This window comes from Canis lupus, chromosome 17 (genome assembly GCF_003254725.2).
Source record: "Canis lupus dingo isolate Sandy chromosome 17, ASM325472v2, whole genome shotgun sequence".
NCBI lineage: Eukaryota > Metazoa > Chordata > Mammalia > Carnivora > Canidae > Canis > Canis lupus.
In genome coordinates, this window is record NC_064259.1 from 25,759,820 (window position 1) to 25,786,856 (window position 27,037).

General features: G+C 33.9%; 1 protein-coding gene across 17 annotated transcripts in view; it reads left to right on the forward strand.

The window, feature by feature from the left end:
* Window positions 1–27,037, forward strand: part of BIRC6 (baculoviral IAP repeat containing 6) — a 230,751-nt gene that overhangs the window by 114,049 nt on the left and 89,665 nt on the right. For all 17 annotated transcript variants that reach the window (XR_004806282.2, XM_025454221.3, XM_025454229.3 and 14 more), the window contains 15 exons: window positions 529–683; window positions 1,206–1,332; window positions 3,642–3,752; window positions 5,158–5,291; window positions 7,470–7,597; window positions 11,844–12,406; window positions 13,375–13,550; window positions 14,983–15,079; window positions 15,219–15,413; window positions 16,182–16,382; window positions 20,018–20,297; window positions 21,381–21,637; window positions 21,891–21,999; window positions 24,826–25,047; window positions 26,055–26,835. Coding sequence is in view for 16 of the 17 variants with exons in the window: in XM_025454221.3 (XP_025310006.1) it covers window positions 529–683; window positions 1,206–1,332; window positions 3,642–3,752; window positions 5,158–5,291; window positions 7,470–7,597; window positions 11,844–12,406; window positions 13,375–13,550; window positions 14,983–15,079; window positions 15,219–15,413; window positions 16,182–16,382; window positions 20,018–20,297; window positions 21,381–21,637; window positions 21,891–21,999; window positions 24,826–25,047; window positions 26,055–26,835 (3,536 nt within the window). In the remaining variant the exon portion in view is untranslated. The remainder of the gene's footprint in view (window positions 1–528; window positions 684–1,205; window positions 1,333–3,641; window positions 3,753–5,157; window positions 5,292–7,469; window positions 7,598–11,843; window positions 12,407–13,374; window positions 13,551–14,982; window positions 15,080–15,218; window positions 15,414–16,181; window positions 16,383–20,017; window positions 20,298–21,380; window positions 21,638–21,890; window positions 22,000–24,825; window positions 25,048–26,054; window positions 26,836–27,037) is intronic.

A 27,037-nucleotide genomic window follows, 5' to 3' on the forward strand; every position in this document is an offset into this window, starting at 1 on the left:
TTCCTATAACTTTTTAAACTTATGTAAAACTTTTCTTAGAGTTCATATATTTCTCGGCTCCCCATGAATATATATACTCATTTGTTAGTTTGGTGTATGACTTTGACATCAGAATTTTTTAATGATTCCCAGATAATGTTAATGTATAATCAAGGTTAAGAATCAATGGGCTAGAGTCTAAATTATTCTAAAACTACTTTCTTAAGAATTAGTCAAGATTCTGCTTTTTCTTCCTTTTCCTCATTAAATAGGGAAAAATTAAAAATAAAAATTGCTAGAGAGTAAGGCTTTATTACTTTGATGGACAAATGCTGTGAATTGGGGAACTTCTCTCTTTGATGATTATCTGTTTGACTTTCAGGTAATGTTGTAAACATTAACAGATTTTCAAATAGTATAACAATGAACCATTCTTAGGAATGCAATTAAAAAGTTTTTAAAGATTTCACTTACCTATACATACTAATAGCTAGTGAACATTTCTCCTGATACTTTGTGTATAAAATCATAATTGTGTTTAATTTTCAGTATCACAGTCTCCCACTGGAACAGATGATTCACTTCTAGGGGGTTTACAAGCAGCGAACCAATCCAACCAGCTTATTATACAGTTATCATCTGTCCCAATGTTAAATGTTTGTTTCAACAAACTTTTTTCCATGCTTCAAGTCCATCATGTTCAGGTATGATTTCAGGAGAAATGGTATATTTTCACATGTTATAGCCAGCCTAGTAAGAGATGAAAATAACTGGGGAGATCTTTCTCAACCTGACAGGGGTGATTTATTCATTATCTCAGATGGAAAAATATTGGAGATCCTTTGATAATCACAGATCTTCAGTGATAGGTTATTTATAATTTTTATGACTTTTAAGATTTATTACTGTAATTCCAGTTATATGTTATACACACACCTGTATTTAAAGACTTGAATCAACCTATTTTAATTTAGCAAACTATATGTATTAGGTAAATGATTTAATTTTAATGATTAATTTTAATCAGTTAAATTTTGTTACGTCAAGAATTTTAAGATGTGTTTGCTTGCCAACTGAATTGAAGTAACCAGAGGAAATATTTAACATAAAAATTAATTACTCAAAGGGATTCATTCATAAGATTTTTCTTTAAATAGTATTTCATTATATAATAGATACATCCCCCCCCCCCCCATCCCCACCCATCAATTTTCATTCTTTTTCAGTTGGAATCACTTCTCCAGTTGTGGCTCACATTGAGCCTGAATTCTAGTTCATCTGGAAACAAAGAAAATGGAGCAGACATTTTTTTATATAATGCTAATCGAATACCTGTCATTTCATTAAATCAGGGTAAGATTTATTAGAAGGAAAATTATTAACATAGATTAAATAAACTAAAAAGGCAACGTTAGGTTAATATTACCAAATTTTTGTTTGTCATTAGGCTTATAGTGTTTTAGTGGGGGAAAAACCCCTTTTTTTAATTGATAATTTTCAGGAGAGAACAAAATCTTTTTCTCTGGTTTGTATTACCTTATGCCTGTGTGTAACTAAAATTTGCAGTGTTAATCTTTGTATTGCCAAAAAATACGTTGTTCGTAAGCTGTTCTGTTGCCACTGGTGTTTCTTAAAAATGTGAATCAGCGCTAAGGGAATTGATAAGTTGGAGAAGGATGTCCATTTCCTGTGGAAGTAGCATTAGTTAGCTTTTGGGTGTTTTTTTTTTTTTTTCTTTTGACAAGTGCAGGAATGTGGAAATAATGGGAGTAAAATAATATCCTTCTGCAGAAATAGAGGTATCCTTTAGCTCTTGCTGCAGAAATCTATTTTAGTTATATATATATTTTTTTTATTTTAGTTATATTTTAAGAAAAGTAATGATCATCTGTTTCTGATGCTTTCTTCTTAGCCAGAGGTGCATGCTGTATCTTGCATGGCTTTCATAGACTTGTCTTTCAATCTTAGTGACAGCTCTGTACAACAGAGCTCACAGACTGTGGCTCACAGTCCTACTTAAATCTGTGTTTTGTTGGCAAGAACCAGCCCAGCTTTAATTAATAGGTTTTCATTTCTTCCATTATACATAATCATTATAAATTATGCTCCCATTGTTATTTTCAATTTTGTTAATTGTGAAAACCATTATACATAAACAAGAATTGATGAGAAAGAAGTAAATAACTGTTCATTATTATCATCAGATACCTGGTTAGTATTCAGATTTCCAGTTGTCTCAACTATTAAAAATTTTTTTTAAAATTTGAAATAGAATCCATATAAGATCCATATATTTTCATTGTTTCTTTAATCCCTCTTAATCTGTATAGGTTCCCTCCTTGTCTTTTTTTAATGCCCTTAACAAAGTCATTTATCAAAGAAGTTTGGTCATTTGTCTTTTAGGATTTCCTGCATCCTGATTTTTATTTATTTATTTTTTTTATTTATTTATTTTTTTGCATCCTGATTTTTAGTGATTATGTCTCCATGATGTCCTCTTGATTTCCTATGAATTAGTAGTTAGACCTGTATTAATCTGATTTTTTTAAAAAGGCAATTTCATAGATTGCCTTTCTTTTTACATTGTTTAGAATTTGATGCTCAGTCTTAAGAATTCATAATAATTCATAATAATCAATGCCCTTAATAATTCATTAAAGGTTTCAAAATGCAAAAAGTCTGATTCTATCACTATTTTAGTTGAAATATTTCCATAAAAAGAAAATTCCTTTCATAGGCTATTATGTCACCACCCTCTCTTGTACATTTGTATAATAGTGGCAGGGAAAATGCTAGAACTTTTTTTAAAGTTTTTGTATTGAACTGGTTCACAAGCAGTCTATGTGCATGATCAGTTAGTTTCTTTAATAAATATTTGTATAAGTTATGGATTTTAAAATATTTTTTGAGTTATAATTGTTGTGCTTATTAATGGTAAATTTTGCCATTTGTGACCAGTAAGATGCTCCTTTCTTAGTTGTTGTTTTTATATTCACCCTATGATTTTGTTACCGTTTAATATGATAAATATTTCAGTCTGTGTGTATTGCAGCCTGAAATCTGGAATCAGCCATTTTTAAAGGGTGTTTGAAGAGCACAGTCTGGGCAGTGTATTATTTTTGTACATTTTGACTTTGGCTTATCCAGCTGCCATGAGTACTTCCGACTTGGGCCTTGCAAGTGACCTAATTATTCTAGCTTGTACTTTTGTTGTGAAGTTGCATTGGTTTTCAGTGGTCTTACTCCATCCCTGTTTTTCCAGTATCCCCTATTATTTTCTGGTTTTGGTCTTGCAGAATGTGAAGATTTTTAGTAAAAAAAAAAAACAAAAACTATGTTACAGTAGAAGTGCCTGTAGTTGGAAAAGGACAGCACATTATTGTGATAACATTTTATGCGTTATGGGCTGAGCTTTAAACTTAGCTATAAAATATTATTAACTCTTAATGTTTTAGTGATGTTTAATGGTATTTAATATTATTAATATTTAATATTCAAATTATTTAATTTAATTAACTTCATTTCTATGTTTTGAGAACACTAGGTAGTTGATTCAAAGAAATAGTGTCATATTTTAAAATTTATTCATTTTATTCTTAATTCTTAATAAACATTTGGTTTTCCTTACTTAAAAGTTTTCCCCCTTTCTCTTTTCTGTATAGCATCAATAACTAGCTTTCTCACCGTGTTAGCTTGGTATCCCAACACTTTGCTCCGGACATGGTGCCTTGTGCTTCATAGTCTAACACTCATGACAAATATGCAGCTTAATTGTAAGTTCAAAAATTTATTCCTTTAAATTTCTGACCTGTACTTCTTTATTCTTACTATCAGATTCTTAAGATTTTCCCAAAAAGTGATACCATTGTGAAAAAATTTTATACTTATTTGACTCTGTCTCTTCTGAATTTGTTCTTATATATTTATCTTAGGCTTTGTGCTTCCTTACTTTGATAATATACTCTCATCTGCCAAAATCACCAGGTGAAATCATAGTTTTACTTTCTCAAAGCTTACTACTTATTAAAATAAAAGTGATTACTTTTAGAGTACAAAATAAAAATTAAATGTTTGCTGTTTTATATTTTTCCTTTTAAAGTACCTTTGCCCTCAAAAAATGATTTTTAAATTCATGAACATATGATTTAGTTTACCACTAAAAGCTGTATTCATAGGATTATAATTGCTTTTTCTCAGATTGTGATAATAGGTTTTCTACCTTCCTCTTTTCATTGTAATTAAGATAGATATTTATGTAATTATAAATAATTTCTGCACCTTTTGATTAAGGAAATTTTATTGCTTTCTATGGCTTTATGTATCTTGAAGTCATGAAGCTATCCCTTCATTATATTCTGTAGTGTGTATTAATTTTTATTTTTCACATTTAAGTCTGGGTTTTACCTGGCATTCTTGAGATTATTGTGATAGAGATGAAAGTTCGCAGTAGACAGTAAGGCCTAGCCATTTATGAATTGAAGTCTTCATTCTGCCTATAGGTATGATAAGAAATGGGTAGATTTCATCCCCATTCTGTTTCTGGTTAATTTCATTAAATAGCTCTGTCACATTGATAAATGTCAACTTAAGTCATTATTTAGCATCAAAGTACTGTTCCTTTTTTTTTTTTTTTTTCATTTGGAATATGTTTCCAAATATGAGCTCAAAAACATCACTGTCTCATATTCAAGATAGCTTTAACTCAAAGGATATTTTAATCAGTTCAGAAAACTGGTGTGTTACCTGTGTATCATTTAATAGTGTGCAACCTTTATACTACTGACATGTAAAAGTGAATTGTTTTTGCCTAGATTGATCTTGGAAAGCAGGGTTAAGATTTGCCCAAAAAGTAGATCTCTGTTTCTGAAAGAGGGAAATGATTACCAAGAATAGGCTCACCAAAAGGTCAGCAAGAATTTAATTCTTTTCCACTTGACTGTATTAAATAAGATGCATATTAAACCAGCTGTTTTTTATAGTCCCTTTAGAAGTTAGACAAGATAGATGAAAATAATGAGTCCAACACAGTCAGTACAGTAGTGATTCAGACACTTTTAATAAACTAGCTCAGAAATAGGTGAGTTTTCTTGAAACTACGACATTTTAAAGACTACATTTCTGTTGTATTAGGGTCTATTTGTTAAGAGCTCTTTTCTTTTTTTAAAAAATGTTTTACAGCTGGTTCGAGCAGTGCCATTGGAACTCAGGAGAGTACTGCCCATCTGCTGGTTTCAGATCCAAACCTGATTCATGTATTAGTGAAATTTCTTTCTGGCACCAGTCCACATGGAACAAATCAACATAGTCCACAGGTAAGATGACTTCTGAAACCTAGTGATAGGCTCAGACTATTCAATAAACATATTACGTTTGTAAAGAAAAACTTAATGCACCTAATACGTAAAATTGCTAAGGTATTAAGTGATACTATTTTATGTATCAATGTAATATAATATCTTTTGAATGATACATAATTAGTGATAACTGAAGCATAGCAAGCAGTAAATTTTTTCTTGATTTTTTACTGTATTTTTATGAAGGTATACATTTTTGGCATTAAGTTTGGATAATTTAAGAGGCATTCTGAAAAAATATCTGTAAGGGTATCATTTCAGAAATTTGGAATTAAAACATTTTTAAAAATAATGACCTTTACTAGCAAGATTGATAATTTAACTTAATCATTTTATAATATTAAATATATTATTTAACAAAAAATAAGTGATATTGCTCAGAGCTTATAAACACTTTTAGTCTTATTGTAAACTCCCTTTATGTCAAATAACTTCTTATTACATTGGACTGCTTTTTAAAATATTTCTACATTTTCTTTTTATGTAAAATTTATATTTAATGTTCACGGCGTCTTTTTAGTGGAGGTGATGCAACATTATCATCTTTTAAACATTATCAACTTTTAAACTTACCATCTTAAATTATTCTCTGGATTTGCCATTAGGCAAATTCTCATTTAGCTGACTTGTCTGTAATAGTGGCATCCTTTCTAATGTTTCATATATTCAGTAAGTTTTTAAGAGGCTTCTGTGTGCTAGGTCCAGGTATCATTCTAGGTGCTGGACATAAAAGTAGTTACCAAGGCCAAGACTTCTTGGAGCTTAAATTCTATTGGATACATTTAGTCAGTGCTCTCATACTACATATACTTTGATTCTGCAGATCATAAACAAATGAAACAAGGATGAAAATAAGAGAAGAAACTGTTGTAGTTATATGGGGCCAGAGTTTTTTTGGAAACAGGCATATTATCAAGTGACTATTGTACACAGAGATTTATGAATTTGGAATGTGAAGATTCCTGGGATCATTGATTCTAACTTTATTATTTTACATACAAGAAAAGATGCTTTATTTGCATTGCCCACAGTTATACGACTTATTACGAGTAGTGCCAGCTGTTGGAGAGCATGCTATTGCATAAAATGAAGATTTCTTTTCTTCCCACTTTTGATTGTTTTAAAGGCATAGTAAGTTATTGAAATTCAGACTTTCCTCTGGTATCTTAATTTTATATAGGAAGCTTGATTAAGAATGCTATGAAATTAAGTTTATCTAACTACAAACAGTGTGAAGAGTTATATTACATTTTATTTTACCAAAACTCCTCACAGGTTTTGTGATCATAGCAAATTGGGATAGAATAAAACCATATAGAGAAGTGTTAAAAACATTCCAAAACATACCTCAGATTACTTTGTATGGTTCTCACCATCATTTCTTTCATTGATGACAGTGAAGTTTGAGAAAGCATTTTTTAATGAAATGGTACGGGTTTGTTTTTACCTTTAGAGTTTTTCTTTGTGGTTTTATTTTTTCCATTCATGTTAGTATTCGCTTGCTAGTCATTAGAAGCATGACTATTTGTGAATCACTTAACCTCTTTGAGTGCTTCTGTTTTGAAATAGGTAATTAAGATGGTTTGTGAAAATCAGTGCAAAAGGTTTTTTTGTACTTTTGAAATCATTATGAATGCATTCCTTGTGTAATTCAGGTGAATTTTTTTTGTCTTGTTACATAAACCTACTATAAGTTCTAAACCATAATGATAAAATTACTGACACTAGAATTTATAGTTTTCAGTTTAAAAGAAATATATTTAAAAAGTTAATTGGGGGATCCCGGGTGGCTCAGCGGTTCAGCGCCTGCCTTCCGACAGGGCGTGATCCTGGAGTCCTGGGATCGAGTCCCACATCAGGCTCTCTGGATGGAGCCTTCTTCTCCCTCTGCTTTGTCTCTGTCTCTCTCCTCTGTCTCTTTCTCTCTCTCTCTCTCTCTCTCTCTCTCTCGGTCTCTAGTGAATAAATAAATAAATAATCTTTTTAAAAAATTAAAAAAATAGTTAATGGGTTTTCTGATACCACTGTTAATATTTTCATTCTTCATATGAAAGGTTAAAAGAGTATAGTGCTTGACAATACCATTTATAGAATTATTCATTTAAAAATTATTGAAAAGTTTTCATTTCTCTTCAGGTTGGTCCAACAGCTACACAAGCTATGCAAGAATTTCTTACCCGATTACAAGTGCATCTTTCTTCAACATGTCCTCAGATATTCAGTGAATTTTTGCTCAAGCTGATTCATATACTTTCTACAGAAAGGTAAATTTCACTGTATACATTTATTCCTTATATAAAAGTAATATGTGATCCTTCAGAGAAATTTCCCCTTGGTTGGAGGTTTATCTTGGAACAGATTAGCAGTATAGTAGGAATTAAGGGGGAAGGATTTATCCATTTCTTTCCTGACTATTTTCTTTTCTTTTTTTTTTTAACTCCTGACTATTTTCATTCCATTTTATTATAGTTCTGATTCTTGAACTCTATGAAGAAAACATAGTGTGTCAGATCTCTGCTTGCTTTTAATGCTTTCTTCATAGATTAGTGAAATTTACTTGAAATTGTTTAAATTGTTCTAGAATACAGAGAGAGTATTAAAGTTACCAAAGATTTTATTTGAAACCAATTTGTAAGAAAACCTGAAAAAAAGAGCTAAAGAAAGAAAATTATGGGGCGCCTTGATGGCTCAGTCATTTAAGCATCTGCCCTCTTGGCTCAGGTCATGATCCCTGGGATTGAGCCCCTCATGGGGCTCCCTGCTCAGAGGGTGTCTGCTTCTCTCTCTCCCTCTGCTCTCTCTCCCAAGTAAATAAATCTTAAAAAAAAGAAAAATTACATGTCAGTCTCATAGAGAAATCCTAAATAAATTTATTAACAAAATCAGGCAGCATGCTAAAAGAATAAATTGTGACCATGGGGGGTTTATTCTTAAAAAGCATGAGTGGTTAAATATCATAATACATATCATATTAATGAATTATTATCTTCATATTGTAAGACATTTCATAAAATCTGACATTACTTTCTGATGAAAATTTCCATTTTAGAGAGCAGGAGTGAGAGATTGTGGGAGTGGGGTGAGTGGGAGGGGCACAGGGAGAGGAAGAGAGAGAATCCCAAGCAGGCTTTATGCCAGTGCAGAGCACAACATGGGGCTTGACCTCAACCCTGAGACCATTACCTGAGACGAAATCAAGAGTCAGACGCTTAACTGACTGAGCCTTCTAGGTGCCCCATGTTTTCCATATTTTTTAAGAAAGTCTCTGGTATCCTGAGCAGAGCTTTTAGGTAAAATAATTATATGACTGTAAAATAGCCAGTCCTATTATAAAGAGGTCATTCAATTTTATCAGGTAAGTGTTTGCAGATACTTTCTATTAGTCTGTAGATGGTATTTTCATTTTCTTAATGGTATCCTTCAGAAAACAAGTTTTCTATTTTGATGAAGTCTTACTTGTCAGGTTTTTCGTTTATGTATTATTTTTGTGCCATAAAAAGAAATCCTTAAAAAAAAAAAGAAGAAATCTTTGCCTAATCAAGGTCATATAAATGATCTGCTCTGTTTTCTTCTAGAGATTTTATAGTTTTAGTTTTTAGGTTTATGTTGCATTTGGGTTAAAGTTTATTTTTTTGCCTGTGGATGTCCAGTTCCCATGCCATTTATTGCAAAGACTGCTTTTTTCATTGAATTCTCTTTGTATGTATTTTAAAAAATCAGTTGATCATAATTGTTTTGCTCTGTTTCTGGACTCTCTTCTGTAGAATTGTTGTCCCTGTCTATAATTTTCCAATAACTTATTGCCTTGAGACCTTCATAGTTTCTTGAAATCTGGTAGTGCAGATTTTCCAGCTTTATTCTTTTTTGGAATTGTTTTGGCTATTCTCATTACTTTGCTTTTCCATGTAAATTTTAGAATACATTTATTGATTCTTGTCTGCACTGCCCAAAATAAAACAAAACAAAAACCCTGCTGGATTTTAACTGAGAATGCATAGATTTACAGATCAATTTAGGAAAAATAATATAGCCTCTTTGGATTTTTCTTTGTCTACAGTCACGCGGTCAGTGAATGAAAACAGTCTTACTTCTTCATTTCTAACAAGTATGCGTTAGTCCCCAAACCCTGCCCTGCCTCCTTTCTTAACGCCCTGGTTAGACCGGCAGTATGATTGATTGAAGTGATTCAATTTGCCCTTTTTATTTTTTTTCTCTTACAGAAGTAGAGATCTTTCAGAAGTAGAAATATCATTAGATGTAGCTTCCTTTGTGATGCCTGATACCAAATTAAGGTTTTTTGTGTGTTTTTAATTTGCTAAGGTTTTAAGAAAATCTTGTATTAACTCTTGGATTTTGCAAAATGCTTTCTCTATGTCTTTTGAAAACAATCATATGTTGTTTCTTGTGTAGTCTATAAGCATGGTGAAATTACATTGACTGCTTTTTTTAAAAGTGTTGATCAATTATATATTCTAGGATATACTCCACTACTCACTTGGTCATGATGCAGTATCATTTTCATACCTTAGTGAATTGAATTAGTTAACATTTTGTTTATTTTGAATATGTTTATGAGGGATGTTTGCATTTTTCTTACAATGTCTGTTTTTTTTTTTTTAAGATTTTATTTATTTATTCATGAGACCCACACAGAGAGAGGCAGAGACATAGGCAGAGGGAGAAGCAGGCTCCCTGCGGGAAGCCCGATGTGGGACTCGATCCCTGAACTGGGATCACACCCTGAGTCAAAGGCAGACGCTCAACTGCCAAGCCACCCAGGCATCCCTAATGTCTAGTTTTTATGTGAAGTGTCTGTTTTTTATATCAAGGTAATCCTGAACTCATAATTCGAGGTGTCTCTTTTTTCTGCAAGAGGTTGTGTGAAATCGGTCTTATTGCTTACATAAATATTTGATAGTACTCACCCCTGAGTAATACGGAGTCTGGAGTTTTCTTATAGGGGAAATGTTCAATTTGTTTCACAAGTGAATGATTATTCAGGCTTTCTGTTTCTTTTTGAGGGACATTTGGCATTTGCATCCTGAAGGAATTTGTTCATTTCTTCTATATGTCTTTTTTTTTTTTTTTAAAGATTTATTTATTTATTCATGAGGGACACAGACTGAGAGAGAGGCAGAGACACAGGCAGAGGTAAAAGCAGGCTCCTCACAGGGAGCCCAATGCGGGACTCAGTCCTGGATCCCGGAATCATGACCCGAGCCGAAGGCAGGTGCCCAAGCGCTGAGCCACTCAGGCGTCCCAATATATATGTCATTCTTGCTAGAAGTTTATCACTATAGCTGATACTTTCAGAGAAGCTTTGCGTTGCAATTCAGTCCAGTTCTGACACTTTCCAAAGTCAGCATCAGACTCACAGGGTTTAAGTCTCCAATTCTGTAAGACCACCCTCATTTGAGAGGACACTTGTAAGTCCCAGGTCCCAGGCTGCCACACTTCTGTCACATTTGGGCACAAACCAAGGAGTTCTCACAGTAGTCTCTTCAGTTTTGATAATTTGTGAAAATGACACAGAACCCAGAGAAAAAAAACTTAACTTACATTTACTGGTTTGTTATAAAGTATGTAACTCAGGAACCGCCAAACAGAATAGATGCATAGAGCAAAGTGTATGGTAGGGAGTTGGGGCTGTTGGGTGCCTATGAATGGCTTTGAACACCAAGGGTTTTGTGTTATTACCTTCACATACACCAGGATTTAACAAGTCGTTAAATATTTGAATGTTTCCAGTGTCTCTTCTCAAATTCTGCCATGGGAGAGCCAATGGTCCTTGGAGGTGCCTATCTTTTCATGGATTTTATGCCCTCCAATGGGTTTATGTGGCTTTATAGTTAGTTTCACTTTCTTTTGTTAATTTGGGGGCACTATTCTCTCTACCTTTTTATATTTAGGCATGAGCAGTAGTTGAGGGCATTCATTCATCCATTCATTCATTCTGTAGAGATACAGAGGGAGAGAGGCAGAGACCTAGGCAGAGGCAGGAGCAGGCTCCATGCAGGGAACCCAATGCGAGACTCAATCCCGGAATTCTGGGATTATGTCCTGAGCCAAAAGCAGATCCTTAACCACTGAGCCACCCAGGCATTCCTAGTTGAGAGCATTTGATTTTGATGCACAAGAATTATTTGACTGAATCTTAATTTTTGAAAATCATAATCAGTAGAGAATGTTTGAAATAGCACCATTTGGGAATATGAAAAAACAGAGCTTATTCTATGAGGAGTGCAATGTGATGCTGAAATATTTTAGTCTGGAGTTTCAAAATCACCTCTTTGATTTACTTGTCCTTTAATTTTCTATTTGGAAGGGAAGTCATTTTTGATTTTGTGTAAAAGGAGAAGAGGATAAGAATGACTTAGGAAGAAATGGAAACCATTTGCTGCCAAATGAAACAATGAATACCAAGAATTTAATTGCTATTTTAGCTTTCTTGTGATGGTTACTTTTCAAAAAGTTAAGCATAGATTTTTAATCCTCTCTCTTTTTCTGCAGGGGTGCTTTCCAGACAGGCCAAGGACCTCTTGATGCCCAAGTAAAGCTCTTAGAATTTACTCTGGAACAGAATTTTGAAGTTGTTTCCGTTAGTACTATTTCTGCTGTAATCGAGTCTGTCACCTTTTTAGTGCACCACTATATCACTTGCTCAGACAAAGTAATGTCTCGAAGTGGATCTGATAGCTCGGTGGGTGCTCGAGCTTGCTTTGGGGGACTCTTTGCCAACCTCATTCGTCCAGGTGATGCAAAAGCCGTTTGTGGAGAAATGACAAGAGATCAACTTATGTTCGATTTGTTAAAACTGGTTAACATTTTAGTACAGCTGCCTCTTTCAGACAATAGAGAATACAGTGCAAGAGTGTCTGTGACCACCAATACAACAGACAGTGTTTCAGATGAAGAAAAAGTCTCAGGAAGCAAAGATAGTAATGGAAGCAGTGGTAGTATTCAAGGATCACCTGCATATATTGCTGACTTAGTGTTAGCCAACCAGCAGATTATGAGCCAAATTTTGTCTGCTCTGGGCCTGTGTAATAGCAGTGCCATGGCGATGATAATTGGTAAGTATTTAAGAATATTTAATCTTAGATTGTTTCGGGAATTGTAGCTCTTTTCTTTAGCAACCTATTGATTCATTTTTTTTTATTACCTTATAGTGTAAAGCTACTTTATTGCAAACTTCTTTGCATGATGCAAGTGAAAACTTTTGAGTGGCTATCAATAAGTGAAATTGTAATTAGGAAGAATTTTAAATGTGAATTTTTTAAAAATTGGAAAGTACTAACCAAATAACTAGCAGTTTCTTAAATTAAGAAAAAATCAGTCTTTTAAGTAAAGTACTACAGTTTATAGTTGTACATCTCTAATATCTTAAAGATGAAGAATTTCACATTAAATTTTATATTAGGGAACCAGTAAGGTTTATTTACTCACAGTTTCTTAAGTGAAATATAAAATTTTATCTGAAGTGTAACAGTTTCTGTGACACATATATCAGTGTAAAATTTCTAAACTGTTGCTTAACTTTTCCGCTTGCTTGAAAGCTAATATCTTATGTTAAGTTTTTAAAATAATTAAACTTCTGTAACTTGACAAAATTCATTCTAGTCTACTTAATTCTTTGTGTAAAGGAAACAGTCATCATATCTTTTTTTTTTTAATTAGATGAAGTACAGTTACATACCCACATCATTTACTTTCTCTCCCGTTTCCTTTCTTCTTTATACATAGCTAATATGTAAGATGACGTTCCTCAGTTATACAACAGAGCAGCAGCTTTTTATTGTTAGCAGCAACAGAGATATGTAAGAAGATATCCAAAAATATGCTTTACTGAATGCTGTGATAAATAACTCAGTTTCTACTATATGTATATGTTCTACACACATGTACACACATATATATAACTGTTACATATTGATCCTTCAGTGGTTTCAGGAGAAATGACTTTTTAAGCCTCTATTTTAATTATTATTGGTTTTTAAGGGTATATGTTTTTGAAAAGGTGTCATCTTTTTATTTAAACTAGGAGCAAGTGGACTACATCTTACCAAACATGAGAACTTTCATGGTGGGTTAGATGCCATATCGGTTGGGGATGGATTATTTACCATACTGACAACTCTCAGTAAAAAAGCTTCTACAGTCCACATGATGCTGCAGCCAATTTTAACCTACATGGCCTGTGGATATATGGGCAGACAAGTAAGTTCAACCTAGCAACTATTTCAGTAATGTAAATAACTTCTAGCAATGGGAATAGAGAATTGTTTATAGAACAGAGAACAGAGGGCTCATATCATGTATTGAAAAAAGAACAGCAGCATCAGGTAAGAACTATAGACTATTGATAGAAATTAAAATGTAAAGTTTCTAGAGTTGATATTGTCAAAAATGACCACAGTGATATGAGAGTAAAACATTTAGCATATTCTTAAATTTTAGATATTTTCCCCCATTGTCTCAAGAAGTAGGTTTTCTTTTCCCCTAGAAATAGCATAGTTGAATATGAAAATGTTCTCTGTAGATGTTAAATATGAAAATCTAATGCAACTTTTTTTCAAGCTATGTTGCATGTTTTTTTCAGCTAAAAGGGATTTGGATAATTTTAGAAGAAAAGTAGGCTATGGGATACCTGGGTGGCTCAGTGGTTTAGTGCCACCTTCAGCCCAGGGTGTGATCCTGAAGTCCTGGGATCGAGTCTCACGTCGGGTCTCTGCATGGAGCCTGCTTCTCCCTCTGTTTGTGTCTCTGTCTCTCCCTCTCTCTCTGTCTCTCATGAATAAATAAATAAAATCTTTAAAAATAAATAAATAAATAAAAATAAACCTTAAAAAAAGAAAAATAGATTAGAATATTATTGCTTTTTATCTTTCTTATAAAATGAAATTGTAGGAACCAGTGTGCTTATTTTAACTTTAGCCCATTTACAATGTTTTCAAATATGTTTGGTTTTAAAACGTACTTTCTCGGGCATCTGGATGGCTCAGTTGGTTAAGCATCTATGTCTGCTTTCAGCTCAGATCATAATCCCTGGGTCCCCAGATTGAGTCCCCCATCAAAGCTCCCTGCTCAGCGGGGAGTCTGCTTTTCCATCTCCCTCCGCTCCTCCCTATGCTCTTACTCTCTCACTCTCTCTCAACTGGATAAATAAGATCTTTAAACAACAAGAGAAAAACATACTTTCTTGAAGAGTATTTTGTATGTCAGTGTAAAATTATTTTCTTATATTTTTATTGCACATATATGTATATTTCTCCATGAGTAGATAAAAAGATTGAGAAGAATCAATTTTTAAATAAAGTAGTGTCTAATGGAAGATAAAATCAGTGCACGTTAATTTAAGCTCAAAAATGATAATAGTAGGTATAGGCAGATGCTTTAGAAAAAGACTCTGAATTCAGAGAGGAGACTACACTTCCTTTCTGATTCGGGTAAGATTTCTTATGTATTTTGGCAGATATGTTCTATTTAGTGGTTTAAATTAAGACTACCATTTTAGAATAATTAACTATAGAAGAATATTATACTTAATAAGTTTAATTGTTCTAATTCACAGGATATTAATAATTATGATTTTAAAGGTATGATACACATGTGGGTTTTTGTTTTTGTTTGTTTGTTTTTTTGTTTTTAGGGCTCTCTTGCTACTTGCCAGTTATCTGAACCATTACTGTGGTTTATTTTGAGAGTATTGGATACTAGTGATGCCTTGAAAGCATTCCATGATATGGGTAAGATAAATTCCAAAAAATGTCATTTAAGTATCTTCATTTGACAGTGTATGATCTCATTTTTGTAGTGTTCTCCAAAAGATGAGTCAGTGTCAAACTATCTAAAGATAATTTCATTTGATGTATTTTGTAAATTTAGGTGGCGTTCAGCTCATTTGCAACAATATGGTTACTAGTACAAGGGCTATTGTAAACACTGCAAGAAGTATGGTATCAACTATTATGAAATTTCTTGACTCTGGTCCAAATAAAGCTGTTGATAGCACTTTGAAAACAAGAATACTAGCTTCTGAGCCTGACAATGCAGAAGGGATTCATAACTTTGCACCTCTGGGTAAGGAAAGAATTATTAAATCTTATTGGTATGAATTTATATAGTTTATTAACTGGTATGAAGCAGAAATAGTCGAAGTAAGGTGATTATGTTACAATAACACCAATTACAAACAATTGATTTTAAAGATAGTGGTTTTTGAAACTTTCTGTTGATTAGGAGGAAGCACTTACTGGTTCCTTAGCAATCACATTTGTTTTTATTGCTAGCTTAAATAGTTTAACAATTTGTAAACTAAATAGCAAATTCTCATGTCAGTTTTCCCTGTAAATGTTAATCAGTTTAAAGGACTTGTTCCTTCTTATTTTGGGCGATTTTTTTTAAGTAGCTTCAGATTTAAATAGTTACTGCTTTTCTGAGTTTACACAGTTTCTTTTATGTATTTCTTTTCATGTTTCTAAATCATGAATATTGACAACTAAGATAAAGGTCATTATGTTGAAGTTGAAGGTTGTCTTGAACATTGTAAATTGAGAATTGTGCTAGATTTGTTGTTTCTACTTTAGTTTTCCTTCAACATGTGGTACAAAGAAATTAAGCTATAATTAATAATGAACTTGTCATCTTGCACGTTGACTAGATGTCCTGATGTTTTGTGACTACTGTGACAAATCATACTAAATATACTAATAAGTACATTTGTAACATCGTATGTTCAAGGTTTTAGCTAAATTTTCTAGTTTTAATTATTATGGTTTAAATGGTTCTTGATGCTTTATTTGGTTTCTTCTACAGAGTTTTTTATTATATTTAAAATATCTTCAATAGGTACAATTACATCTAGCAGTCCTACTGCCCAACCAGCTGAGGTGCTTTTACAGGCCACGCCACCCCATAGAAGAGCTCGTTCTGCTGCTTGGTCCTACATCTTTCTGCCAGAGGAGGCTTGGTGTGACCTTACCATTCACCTTCCTGCAGCAGTGCTTCTGAAAGAAATACATATCCAACCTCACCTTGCATCTCTTGCAAGTGAGTAATATTTTTTGTAAAGAAGCATTATGAAAATAAACTGTAATCAAGAAACATTTAAGAATAAGAAAAATATTCAGGGCAGCCCAGGTGGCTCAGTGGTTTAGCACCACCTTCAGCCCGGGGCACGATCCTGGAGACCTGGGATCGAGTCCCACATCAGGCTCCTTGCATGGAGCCTGCTTCTCCCTCTTCCTATGTCTCTGCCTCTCTCTCTCTCTCTCTCTCTCTCTCTCTCTCTCTCTCTCTCTCTGTGTGTGTGTGTGTCTGTCATGAATGAATGAATACCCTTAGGTATGATTCCCACATTGCTTAATTTAGAAGTTTTTTGTATAATATTCAACATTACCACCAAATCATTTCCCATGAAATGAATTAGCACTGCTATTCCCCTCAAACAAATAGAATGTTTCATGAAATCCAGATACATATATTTCAGTTACATATAATTTTGCCTTCCCTTTCCCCCCAAGTTAAGCTATTAAAAAAAAAATCACCAGGTTAGGTGATTAAGTTGAGGTGAGGTAGTTTACATACCCATAGATAGCAACCTTACGGGATCCCTGGGTGGCGCAGTGGTTTAGCGCCTGCCTTTGGCCCAGGGCGTGATCCTGGAGACCCGGGATCAAATCCCACGTCGGGCTCCCGGTGCATGGAGCCTGCTTCTCCCTCTGCCTGTGTCTCTGCCTCTCTCTCTCTGTGTCTCTCATGAATAAATAAATAAAATCTTTAAAAAAAAAAAAAAAAAAAAAAAAAAAAGATAGCAACCTTACTTTGTCTAGCCCTGTCCTCAGTGCTAGTCCTGTAATGTGAAATTAGCTTAGATTTATTTGTTAGATAATATAAATTATTATTATTATCATTACCCTTCCCATTGTAAGATAATTACATGTTAATTGTTATTGTAATAGTTTGAGTATTTGTGATCTTCAGAAAAATTTTTGAAAGATGTTTTATTTATTGAGAGAGAGAATAGGTGCTCACAAGCACAAGCAGGGCTGGGGTCAGGCAGAAGCAGACTCCCTGCTGAGCAGGGAGCCTAATGCAGGGCTCCATCCTAGGACCTATGTTTGGGAACATGACCTGAGCCAAAGGCAGATGCTTAACTGACTGAGCCACCCAGGCACCGCTGATTTTTAAAATTTGTACCATATTGAGTATCATTGATTCGATGCTTTTTTTCACTGAATATATTTTGTTGTCACTTTGCAAGGTAAATAATTCAAAAGAATTTTTAGAAAGCAAGTTTTACATTAAGAGGAGCAAGAACTCTTTCAAGTATTTATAAAGGAATGTGAGAACTGTTTTGCATTTTTGATCCCCAAATACTTTTAGTATAAGCAGTGATTTTTACAGAATTGTCACATTCATTTATGTTGACTGATTAATTTTAATTGTTATCAACAGTCATTCAATAATTGGATGAAGAAGTGTGGGAAACTTTGTAGATCCCTGGCATATGTGGAAGAATAAATTTTTCCACTCACTTGGAAAATTAACTACTGTTATTTAATATAGTTGTAGAATTCACACTTCTTAGATAAAAACAGATACAATACATGAATATAATGGCAAGAGGAAAATGCAGGAATTCATAGTGTTTTAACAGATCCAAAATAATTATATTACATGGTAAAAATGTAAGTTGATATAAGATGTAGAGGAAAATCTAAGATAAAGACAAGATTGCTTTTATTTAGAAGGAGTAAGAGTGATCCATGAAATGGTGGCTTTAAAGTGAGGCTAGAATTTGCATAGGGAAACTGAGATAGAGTGTTACAAGGAAGAACTCTGTTCATTTTAAAAAATCACTAGGTTTGGGGTGCCTGGGTGGCTGAGCTTCCACATCTTGATTTCAGCTCAGGCCATGATCTGAGGGTCATGAGATTGAGCCCTGCATCAGGCTATACACGGGGCTTGGAGCCTGCTGACGATTCTCTCTCCCCCCCCCCCCCCATTCCCTTTGGCCTGCACTCCGTCCCACTCTGCTTATTCACACCTCTTTCTCTCTCTTAAAAAAAATACCACCAGGTTAGGTGCTCACTACTATAAATGTGCTCAATAAAACATTTCAGTTTTATTATTGGATTGGAGCAGAAATTGAAGATATATTTTGTTCCAGTGGAAATAACATAGCCTTTAGAATCAAATATGGACTTGAATATAAAATGTGCCCTGGTGCTCCTGGGTGGTTCAGTTGGTTGAGCTTCCAACTCTTTTTTTTTTTTTTTTTTTAAGATTTTATTTATTCATAGACACAGAGAGAGGGGCAGAAACACAGGCAGAGGGAGAAGCAGGCCCCATACAGGAAGCCTGACATGGGACTCGATCCTGGGTCTCCAGGATCACACCCCAGGCTGCAGGCAGCACTAAACCGCTGCACCACCGGGGCTGCCTGCATCCAACTCTTGATATTGGCTCAGGTCGTGATGTCCCAATTGTGGGATGCGGCCCATGTCAGGTACTGTGTTCAACACGGAGCCTCCTTTAGATTTTCTCTCCTTTTCCCTCCTGCTCACTCACTCACTCTCTCTCAAATAAATAAAATCTTAAAAACAATGTGCCCTTTGTTCATGTAGGAGTTTGAATTACTTAATCTCTGACTCTGTCAGTTTGTGTAAAATGTGGATACTTGTCTTAAAAGTGAAGATTAAATTTCAGAATTGATATGACTTGTCTAGTTCTCAGTGTAAACCCAGCATGTAATTGGCATATAGTATAAGTTACTTCTTAGTTTCACAATTGAAATTAAAATTAAAATCAAAGATCAGTTTAGTTGATATGTTTATTATGTGGGCTTCCGTATTATGTTAGAAATAATTTTCCCATATTACTTCCTTGAACCTACTTAAATTTTAGCAGAAAATAATTTAAAATCTTTTAGATGTTTGGTTAAATTTTGAAAGGGACTTAAAATACTAGAGGCAAAGCAGGTTTTAAACTCAGCTGTATTAAAAATCATTGCAATATTATAGTAGTGAAATAATGATTTGATAGAAAAGCACTTTGTTTTTATTATATTCTTCTTTCCCAAATGACTAAACAGTAAACCATGGCCTCTTAATCAGATGTCTTATATTGTTGGTAAAAATTATGAGTAAAGTAGAAATAATAGAGCAATTGCAAATTTGGCAGTCTTTTTTATTTTTTTTTAAGATTTTATTTATTTATTCATGAGAGATACAGAGAGAGGCAGAGATATAGGCAGAGGGAGAGAAGCAGGCTCCATGCAGGGAGTCCGATCTGGAACCCGATCCTGGGACTCCGGGATCATGCCCTGAGCCAAAGGCAGATAGATGCTCAACCGCTGAGCCACCCAGGTGTCCTGGCAGGTTTTTTTCTTGTAGAGACTCAATCAAGTGTGTACATGTGGATTACACACATTTTTTGGTGAATGTCAGAATTTTTAAAATATTATTTTTGTTATATTATAGATCTCGTATTTTCTGTTGGAAAATAGTTCCAAAATCAATTATGGTGAAAGTTAGTGACAAAGTATGATGTGGCATATAAATTTCCTTTTGCAAATTCATAATGAATATAACTAAAAGCTGCTGTTTTACTGGGATTTCCACTAAGCCATGAAGTCCAGTTCATATTTTCTTTAGTAATTTTTCAATATTCTCTTCCTACAGCCTGCCCATCATCGGTGTCTGTTGAAGTGAGTGCAGATGGGGTAAACATGCTACCTTTGTCCACTCCCGTTGTTACAAGTGGTCTCACCTACATAAAAATTCAGCTGGTAAAAGCTGAAGTAGCTTCTGCTGTCTGCCTTAGACTTCATCGCCCACGAGATGCCAGCACATTAGGCCTTTCACAAATTAAATTACTGGGCCTCACTGCTTTTGGTACCACTTCTTCAGCGACAGTTAATAATCCCTTTCTTCCATCTGAAGATCAGGTATCCAAAACAAGGTATGTTATGTATCTCATTCTTAAAGTAAAGCTTTCTGAGCTTTTTATGAAGTTCTTTTATTCCATGGTTTCTTTTTTAGAGCATAGGAAGTTTTATGCTCCATAGGTAATTTATATAATACCATAATTTTACTATGTATAATAGAAATGCTAATTCTGTAGAACTTGAGCCTGGTTAAAATTGAGATTTATATGTTTTTAATTCTTGAGATAATCTACACTGTGGCATATGTTTCTATTCTTCAGATCACAGTCTAAGAATTTCCGAATACCCGTAACCAGGATATATTAGAGCCGTACAAATTGACCGTGTAGTCAGAGACCTAGTTTTTTGGGTTTTTTTTTTAAAGATTTTATTTATTTATTAATGAGAGGTAGAGAGAGGGGGAGAGAGAGAGAGAGAGAGAGGCAGAGACACAGGCAGAGGGAGAAGCAGGCTCCATGCAGGGAGCCTGATGTGGGACCCGATCCCGGGACTCCAGGATCACACTCTGGGCTGAAGGCAGGCGCTAAACCGCTGAGCCACCTAGGGATCCCCCAGAGACCTAGTCTTAAATGGTAATTCCTAAATGCCAGTGAGTAGAAGGGTTAGATTGGAACCATACAAATGGACCAAATTAACCAAGACCTGAACATAGCCTTTAATTCACATTCATTTAGTAAATTTTGATAGTTGAAAATTTTATAGACTGATTCTACTGAAGGTTTTGCCTGATAAGAAAATTTAGGGGTTTTGTTTCATTCTCAAGCTGCCAAGACTTTATAGTTTTTCACAGCTGTAATTCTATGCAATTTGTATTTAAACATATAAATATATATATATAAAAACATTTCTGACTAATTAAAATAAAGGCAAGCACGTAGTATCTAAGTGCAATTAGTGATTAAGAATTTTTATTTGTTATGGAGGAAACTTACTGTGTTTAAATTTCTTGTTGATCTTATAAGCATTTTTTTTTTATACAGGTTGGTATTTATGAAACACATGCTGATTTGTTTTACGTCAGAAATAATTTGAGCAAAAAAAAAAAATTTGAGCTACTTAAATTTATCACATAAGCCATTTTGTGTTGTATATTTCAGTATCGGTTGGTTACGGTTATTACATCATTGCCTTACTCACATCAGTGATCTGGAAGGAATGATGGCCAGTGCAGCTGCACCTACTGCTAATCTACTACAGACTTGTGCTGCCTTATTGATGTCCCCATACTGTGGAATGCATTCTCCTAACATTGAGGTTGTACTTGTAAAGATTGGACTGCAATCCACAAGAATTGGCCTGAAACTTATAGACATTCTTCTGAGAAACTGTGCAGCATCAGGCAGTGATCCTACAGGTGAACAGTTAACTTTGATATTTTAATTTTTACCTATCTGCAAAATAATGACAGTTGAATTATGTGATCTTTATGATTAAATCTGTTTCTGAAATTAATTTCCATTATTACTTTCAATATTTTAGGGGTTGGTTTGTTATTGTTGTAATTTATGGAAGAGTTATTTTTAATTAATAATTTAAAATTAAATTTAGCAAATATTCTTATTCCATTTGCTAATTGTGAAAACTTCCTTTTGTTTCTTTTTTGTAAGATTTGAACAGCCCTTTACTTTTTGGAAGACTGAATGGACTCTCTTCCGATTCTACGATAGATATTCTTTACCAGCTTGGAACAACTCAGGATCCTGGAACAAAGGACAGGTATATGTTGATCTTGTTTTTTGTTTAAGGACACACATACACACAGTCACATGGTAGTGAACATTATTTGTAATACTTTCTCCTTAAATTGTTTCATAAAAGTGTTGAATATATTATACCTTTAACTGTATTCTTTACATGATACAACTTCTAGAAATTTTTGTGAACGTTAAACATAAATTTTTACATGTTTTAACATATTTTAAGCTAATATGAGCTCAAATAGAATTTTTAATCAATATTACATTTGATGAATGGAACGAAATAAAATATTACATATTTTTACGTGAACCAAGTTGTGATGAGATCTTTGTAAGCTGTAATGACATCTTAATCATACTGTCGTAGGTGGTATTTACTATGTCTGAATATAGGAGTAGTGTGTCCATATTAGGTACTTAATCTATAGTGACATAATAGTGTTTGTTTTGATTACCTATTATTATTATATATAATATTCATTGACAGGTTTTCATTAGACTCTCTACCTTTTTTCTCTTTCCTATCCCAAAGTGAAATGCTATCATACCAAGTAAATAACATCTGTATAATTCACCTAGATACCTAGTGATATTTTAGTATAGGCAGTTTTAGATGAGTTTTACTTTTGTAGTTCTTCCTTGAGGTCTTCTGTCTTCAAATGGATAAGACCTCCCAAGTATTTTTGAAACTTGTGGGGTTTTTTTTTGTTTTTTTTAAAGATTTTTTAATTTTCTCATTAATAAATATTAATGAGAGAGAGAGAGAAAGAAAGCAAGCGAGTGGCAGAGACACAGGCAGAGGGAGAAGCAGGCTCCATGCAAGTAGCCTGACGTGGGACTTGATCCCAGGTCTCCAGGATCACGCCCTGAGCTGAAGGTGGTGCTAAAACTCTGAGCCACCCGGGCTGCCCAAAACTTGTTTTTATTGGTAAATTTTTGAGTGATGATTTGGCATTCTCTTGTTTTATATGTACCATCTATATCAAAAGAACATTACAGAGTACGTGACTCTATAAACAAATTTTTAAAAATCTGTTTTCTGAATTATTTTATTTTGTAATTTTGATTAATATTTAAGAAAATCATTTGATACTTTATTAATTTGTTTATAAATTATTAATTTTGTAGGTACTTAACTCATTTTATAAGTATTTACTGAAGAGCTGCTAGATATTAGAGTGTCCAAGTTCATTGAATCCAGCTTTTGTCTTGGCTTGGGAGACAGAATACCATCACTCCCAAGGCAAGATTTACATAGATCAGATTTGGGGAGTATATAGTAGAGTGTCAACCATAGAAGGTGCCTGGTAAATATTGGACTTTAATCATTGATATGTAATAGTTTTTATTCATTTTAGGCTAGTTGCTTTCATTTTTTCTAGTTAAAAATGTGTAAATGACATTTACCAAGTAAATTTATCTTCGTAACTTCAAAATATTAAATAAGCTGACTTCCATTAAGCTTTATCCTTTACGTAAATTATATAGTTACTATGTTTAAAAATATGGAATTTTTTAAAAAATATTTTTTGATAAAAGAAATTTGGCCCAGTTTGAATCATAATGATTATTCGGGTTAAAAAGAATATAAAAAATAAGTTTTAAACATTTTTCTGGACCAACATTCTTAAAATCTCTTTCACTTGATTCTTTAATAGTTTTATGGTTTTTATCATAAGAAAATGACCCTAGGGATCCCTGGGTGGCGCAGCGGTTTGGCGCCTGTCTTTGGCCCAAGGCGTGATCCTGGAGACCCGGGATTGAGTCCCACATCAGGCTCCCGGTGCATGGAGCCTGCTTCTCCCTCTGCCTGTGTCTCTGCCTCTCTCTCTCTCTCTCTCTCTGTGACTATCATAAAAAATAAATAAATAAATATTTAAAAAAAAAAAAAAAAAGAAAATGACCCTAAACAAAGTTGTTTTTACTGCATAATACTTTTTAAAACATAACTTTTAGAACTGACATAATAACAAGATTGTTGGCTTCTGTGAACTGAGAAAATTTTGCCCCTCTCTTCTCTTTTTCTGACTTATCTTTATTTCCTGTCATGTGAAGTTTAAAGGGTCTTGTCCTTGAGGGCAGAAAGGAGGATTAAGTGGCATATACCTTCCTTCCCCTGTCTTTTACCCTGAAGCAAAGAATCTTGTGATCTAAACCAGAAATTTGAAAGCAAACAAAAATATAAATACCTTGTTTTAATAACTCAGTTATAAATCTTATCCGGTTTTCTGTATTTTATATAAACTCAAAAGCCTTATTGCTTTAAAAGGTGGTGTTCTGTCAGTAGCCCCCAGCTCCAGGGTATTGAGGGTAGGATAGCACTTGAAAAAAAGTACATATATTGGGACTATATTCTGTTTTCAGAGTTAAGGGGGCTGGGTGGCTGCTGCTAGTATTTAATGGTTGGGGCCAGAGGCAATACCCATGCTGTAGTGCATGAGATTCTGCACAATGAAGAATTAGTCCCAGATTACTGCTCTAGGTTGTATGGATTTGTTACAAAATATAAGAAAATTTACAAAAAACAGTGAATTTGTTAAGTGTTATATCCTATAATTCTAGACATTGATAGTTTTTTTAATAAATGAATTATGAATCAGTGTTTATTTGCAAAATGGTTGTTATTTCAAACATTTTCATCAGTTAAGATTAGTAAGGTTATAGGAAAACTGGAACTACTGTATTCTTTCCGCTTATATAAATTCCTTTTCCTTCCTATTTTAGTTTAAAATTTATTAAACAGTATATTATTCTCATATACACATTGCTTACATGTAATGATGATATTTATCCATATTAAATGTCAGTGGTATAATTGGTTATTTGAATTCATTTTCTTTTTAAGAATCCAGGCCTTATTAAAATGGGTCAGTGATTCTGCAAGAGTGGCTGCTTTGAGAAGAAGTGGCAGGATGAGCTACATGTGCCCTAACTCTTCAACAGTAGAGTATGGTCTTCTTATGCCATCTCCTTCTCATCTTCATTGTGTGGCAGCAATTCTGTGGCATAGTTATGAACTGCTTGTAGAGTATGATTTACCAGCACTGCTGGACCGAGAGCTCTTTGAGTAAGTAAGATTTTTGAAATCCCTTTTTCCCCAGTATGACATCTTTAGAGGTTTTCACTTGATGAAACAGTATTTATATGCCTATTTGGAGAATAATAATACTTTGAAAGTTGTAGTTATGTATAATCAGGTATAATTTTGAAATTAGGTGTCACACAAATTTATCTTCATGTTTTAAGAAAATAAATTCATGTCATTTCATGCTTTTCCCAGCTAAAATCTAGAGTGTTTCATTTAATGTATATGTTCCTACAGTTCATAGTGTTTATTCTTTTTTTGTTTTTAATCTTTAATGTACAATTATGGAGAAAAAAAGTATAGCTAGAAATTTTTAAGAGTTACTGCTTTAGAGAGTTTTTATGATGAGTTGTTTTTACTACTTTCTAGATATCTGATACCATTATTCTTTTGGTAGTTTCCACTTACCCACATTTCTTTACTATGCTCAGCTAAGGCTTTGCTGAACTTACTAACTTATAATTGCTAACTCTGTAACAGAATATTATATTTATTTCTGAGAGGTTCCATAACTCCTAGAAGATTAGCCTTTTGTCCTTTAGCCTGTCATTTTTATATTTGACCTTTTCAGTTGGCATAACTCATGAATTATTAATGAAACTCCCTAATAGCTTTTGATTTGCAGATGTGAATTTAAGCCATCAATCATGTCACGTTCAATCTAAACATTTCTTTTGTACAGTTTGTCATTGTTTCTTAATGTGGCTTTTTTTGAGGTCACACAGAGAATGGAAGATCCATTTTAATATAGATCTCTTGATTTTCTATACTCATTTCACAAGTCTAACTTCACCTACCTAAAAACTTAAATAAAATATATCACAATCAGTCTTTCTGAAATCTTATGTCATAATATTTTATGTCAAATAAAATGTATAATTTTATAGATTTTATAATTTTAAAGAGTATAGGTTGGTTTCTAATACTTGTATTGAGGTCTTTCTAAAGATACATATATAATGTTAATCTGACATCTTTTTTTCCTCTAGGTTGCTTTTTAATTGGTCCATGTCTCTTCCCTGCAATATGGTTTTGAAGAAAGCTGTTGACAGTCTGCTTTGCTCCATGTGTCATATACACCCAAGTTATTTTTCTTTGCTCATGGGCTGGATGGGTATTACCCCCCCTCCAATGCAGTGTCACCACAGACTGTCCATGACTGATGATAGCAAAAAGCAAGATCTTACTTCATCCTTAACAGATGACTCTAAAAATGCACAAGCACCTCTCGCACTAACTGAATCCCATTTGGCAACCCTTGCATCCTCTTCTCAATCTCCAGAAGCTATCAAACAATTATTGGACTCAGGTTTGCCTTCTCTTCTTGTGAGGAGTCTGGCTAGTTTTTGCTTTAGTCACATTTCTTACTCAGAAAGCATTGCTCAGTCAATAGATACTTCTCAGGACAAGCTCAGGCGGCATCATGTTGCACAGCAATGTAATAAGATGCCTATCACAGCAGACCTGATTGCTCCTATTCTTAGGTTTTTGACAGAAGTTGGCAGTAGCCATGTTATGAAAGACTGGCTTGGTGGGTCTGAAGTCAATCCACTATGGACAGCACTTCTGTTTTTATTGTGTCACTCTGGGTCCACTTCTGGAGGACATCATTTAGGTGCACAACAGACTAGTGCAAGATCAGCGTCTCTCTCTTCAGCTGCTCCAACAGGATTGACTACTCAACAGAGGACAGCAATTGAGAATGCGACTGTTGCATTCTTTCTGCAGTGCATTTCATGCCATCCTAATAACCAAAAACTGATGGCCCAGGTAAGATTAGAAAAATTGGCTTATGTTTTCGTCATCTTATTTTAATATGCTGTTAAGTAACACTAATGAAATGAGTTGAGAAAGGAGTATGTAGCACGGGTGATGATGAAGTTTGGGGTTCGGCACATTAAAGGTTCTGAATTTAAACCATAATTAAAGGATTGATGATACCTCCTCCGTCGTCTTCTCAACCATCACGTAT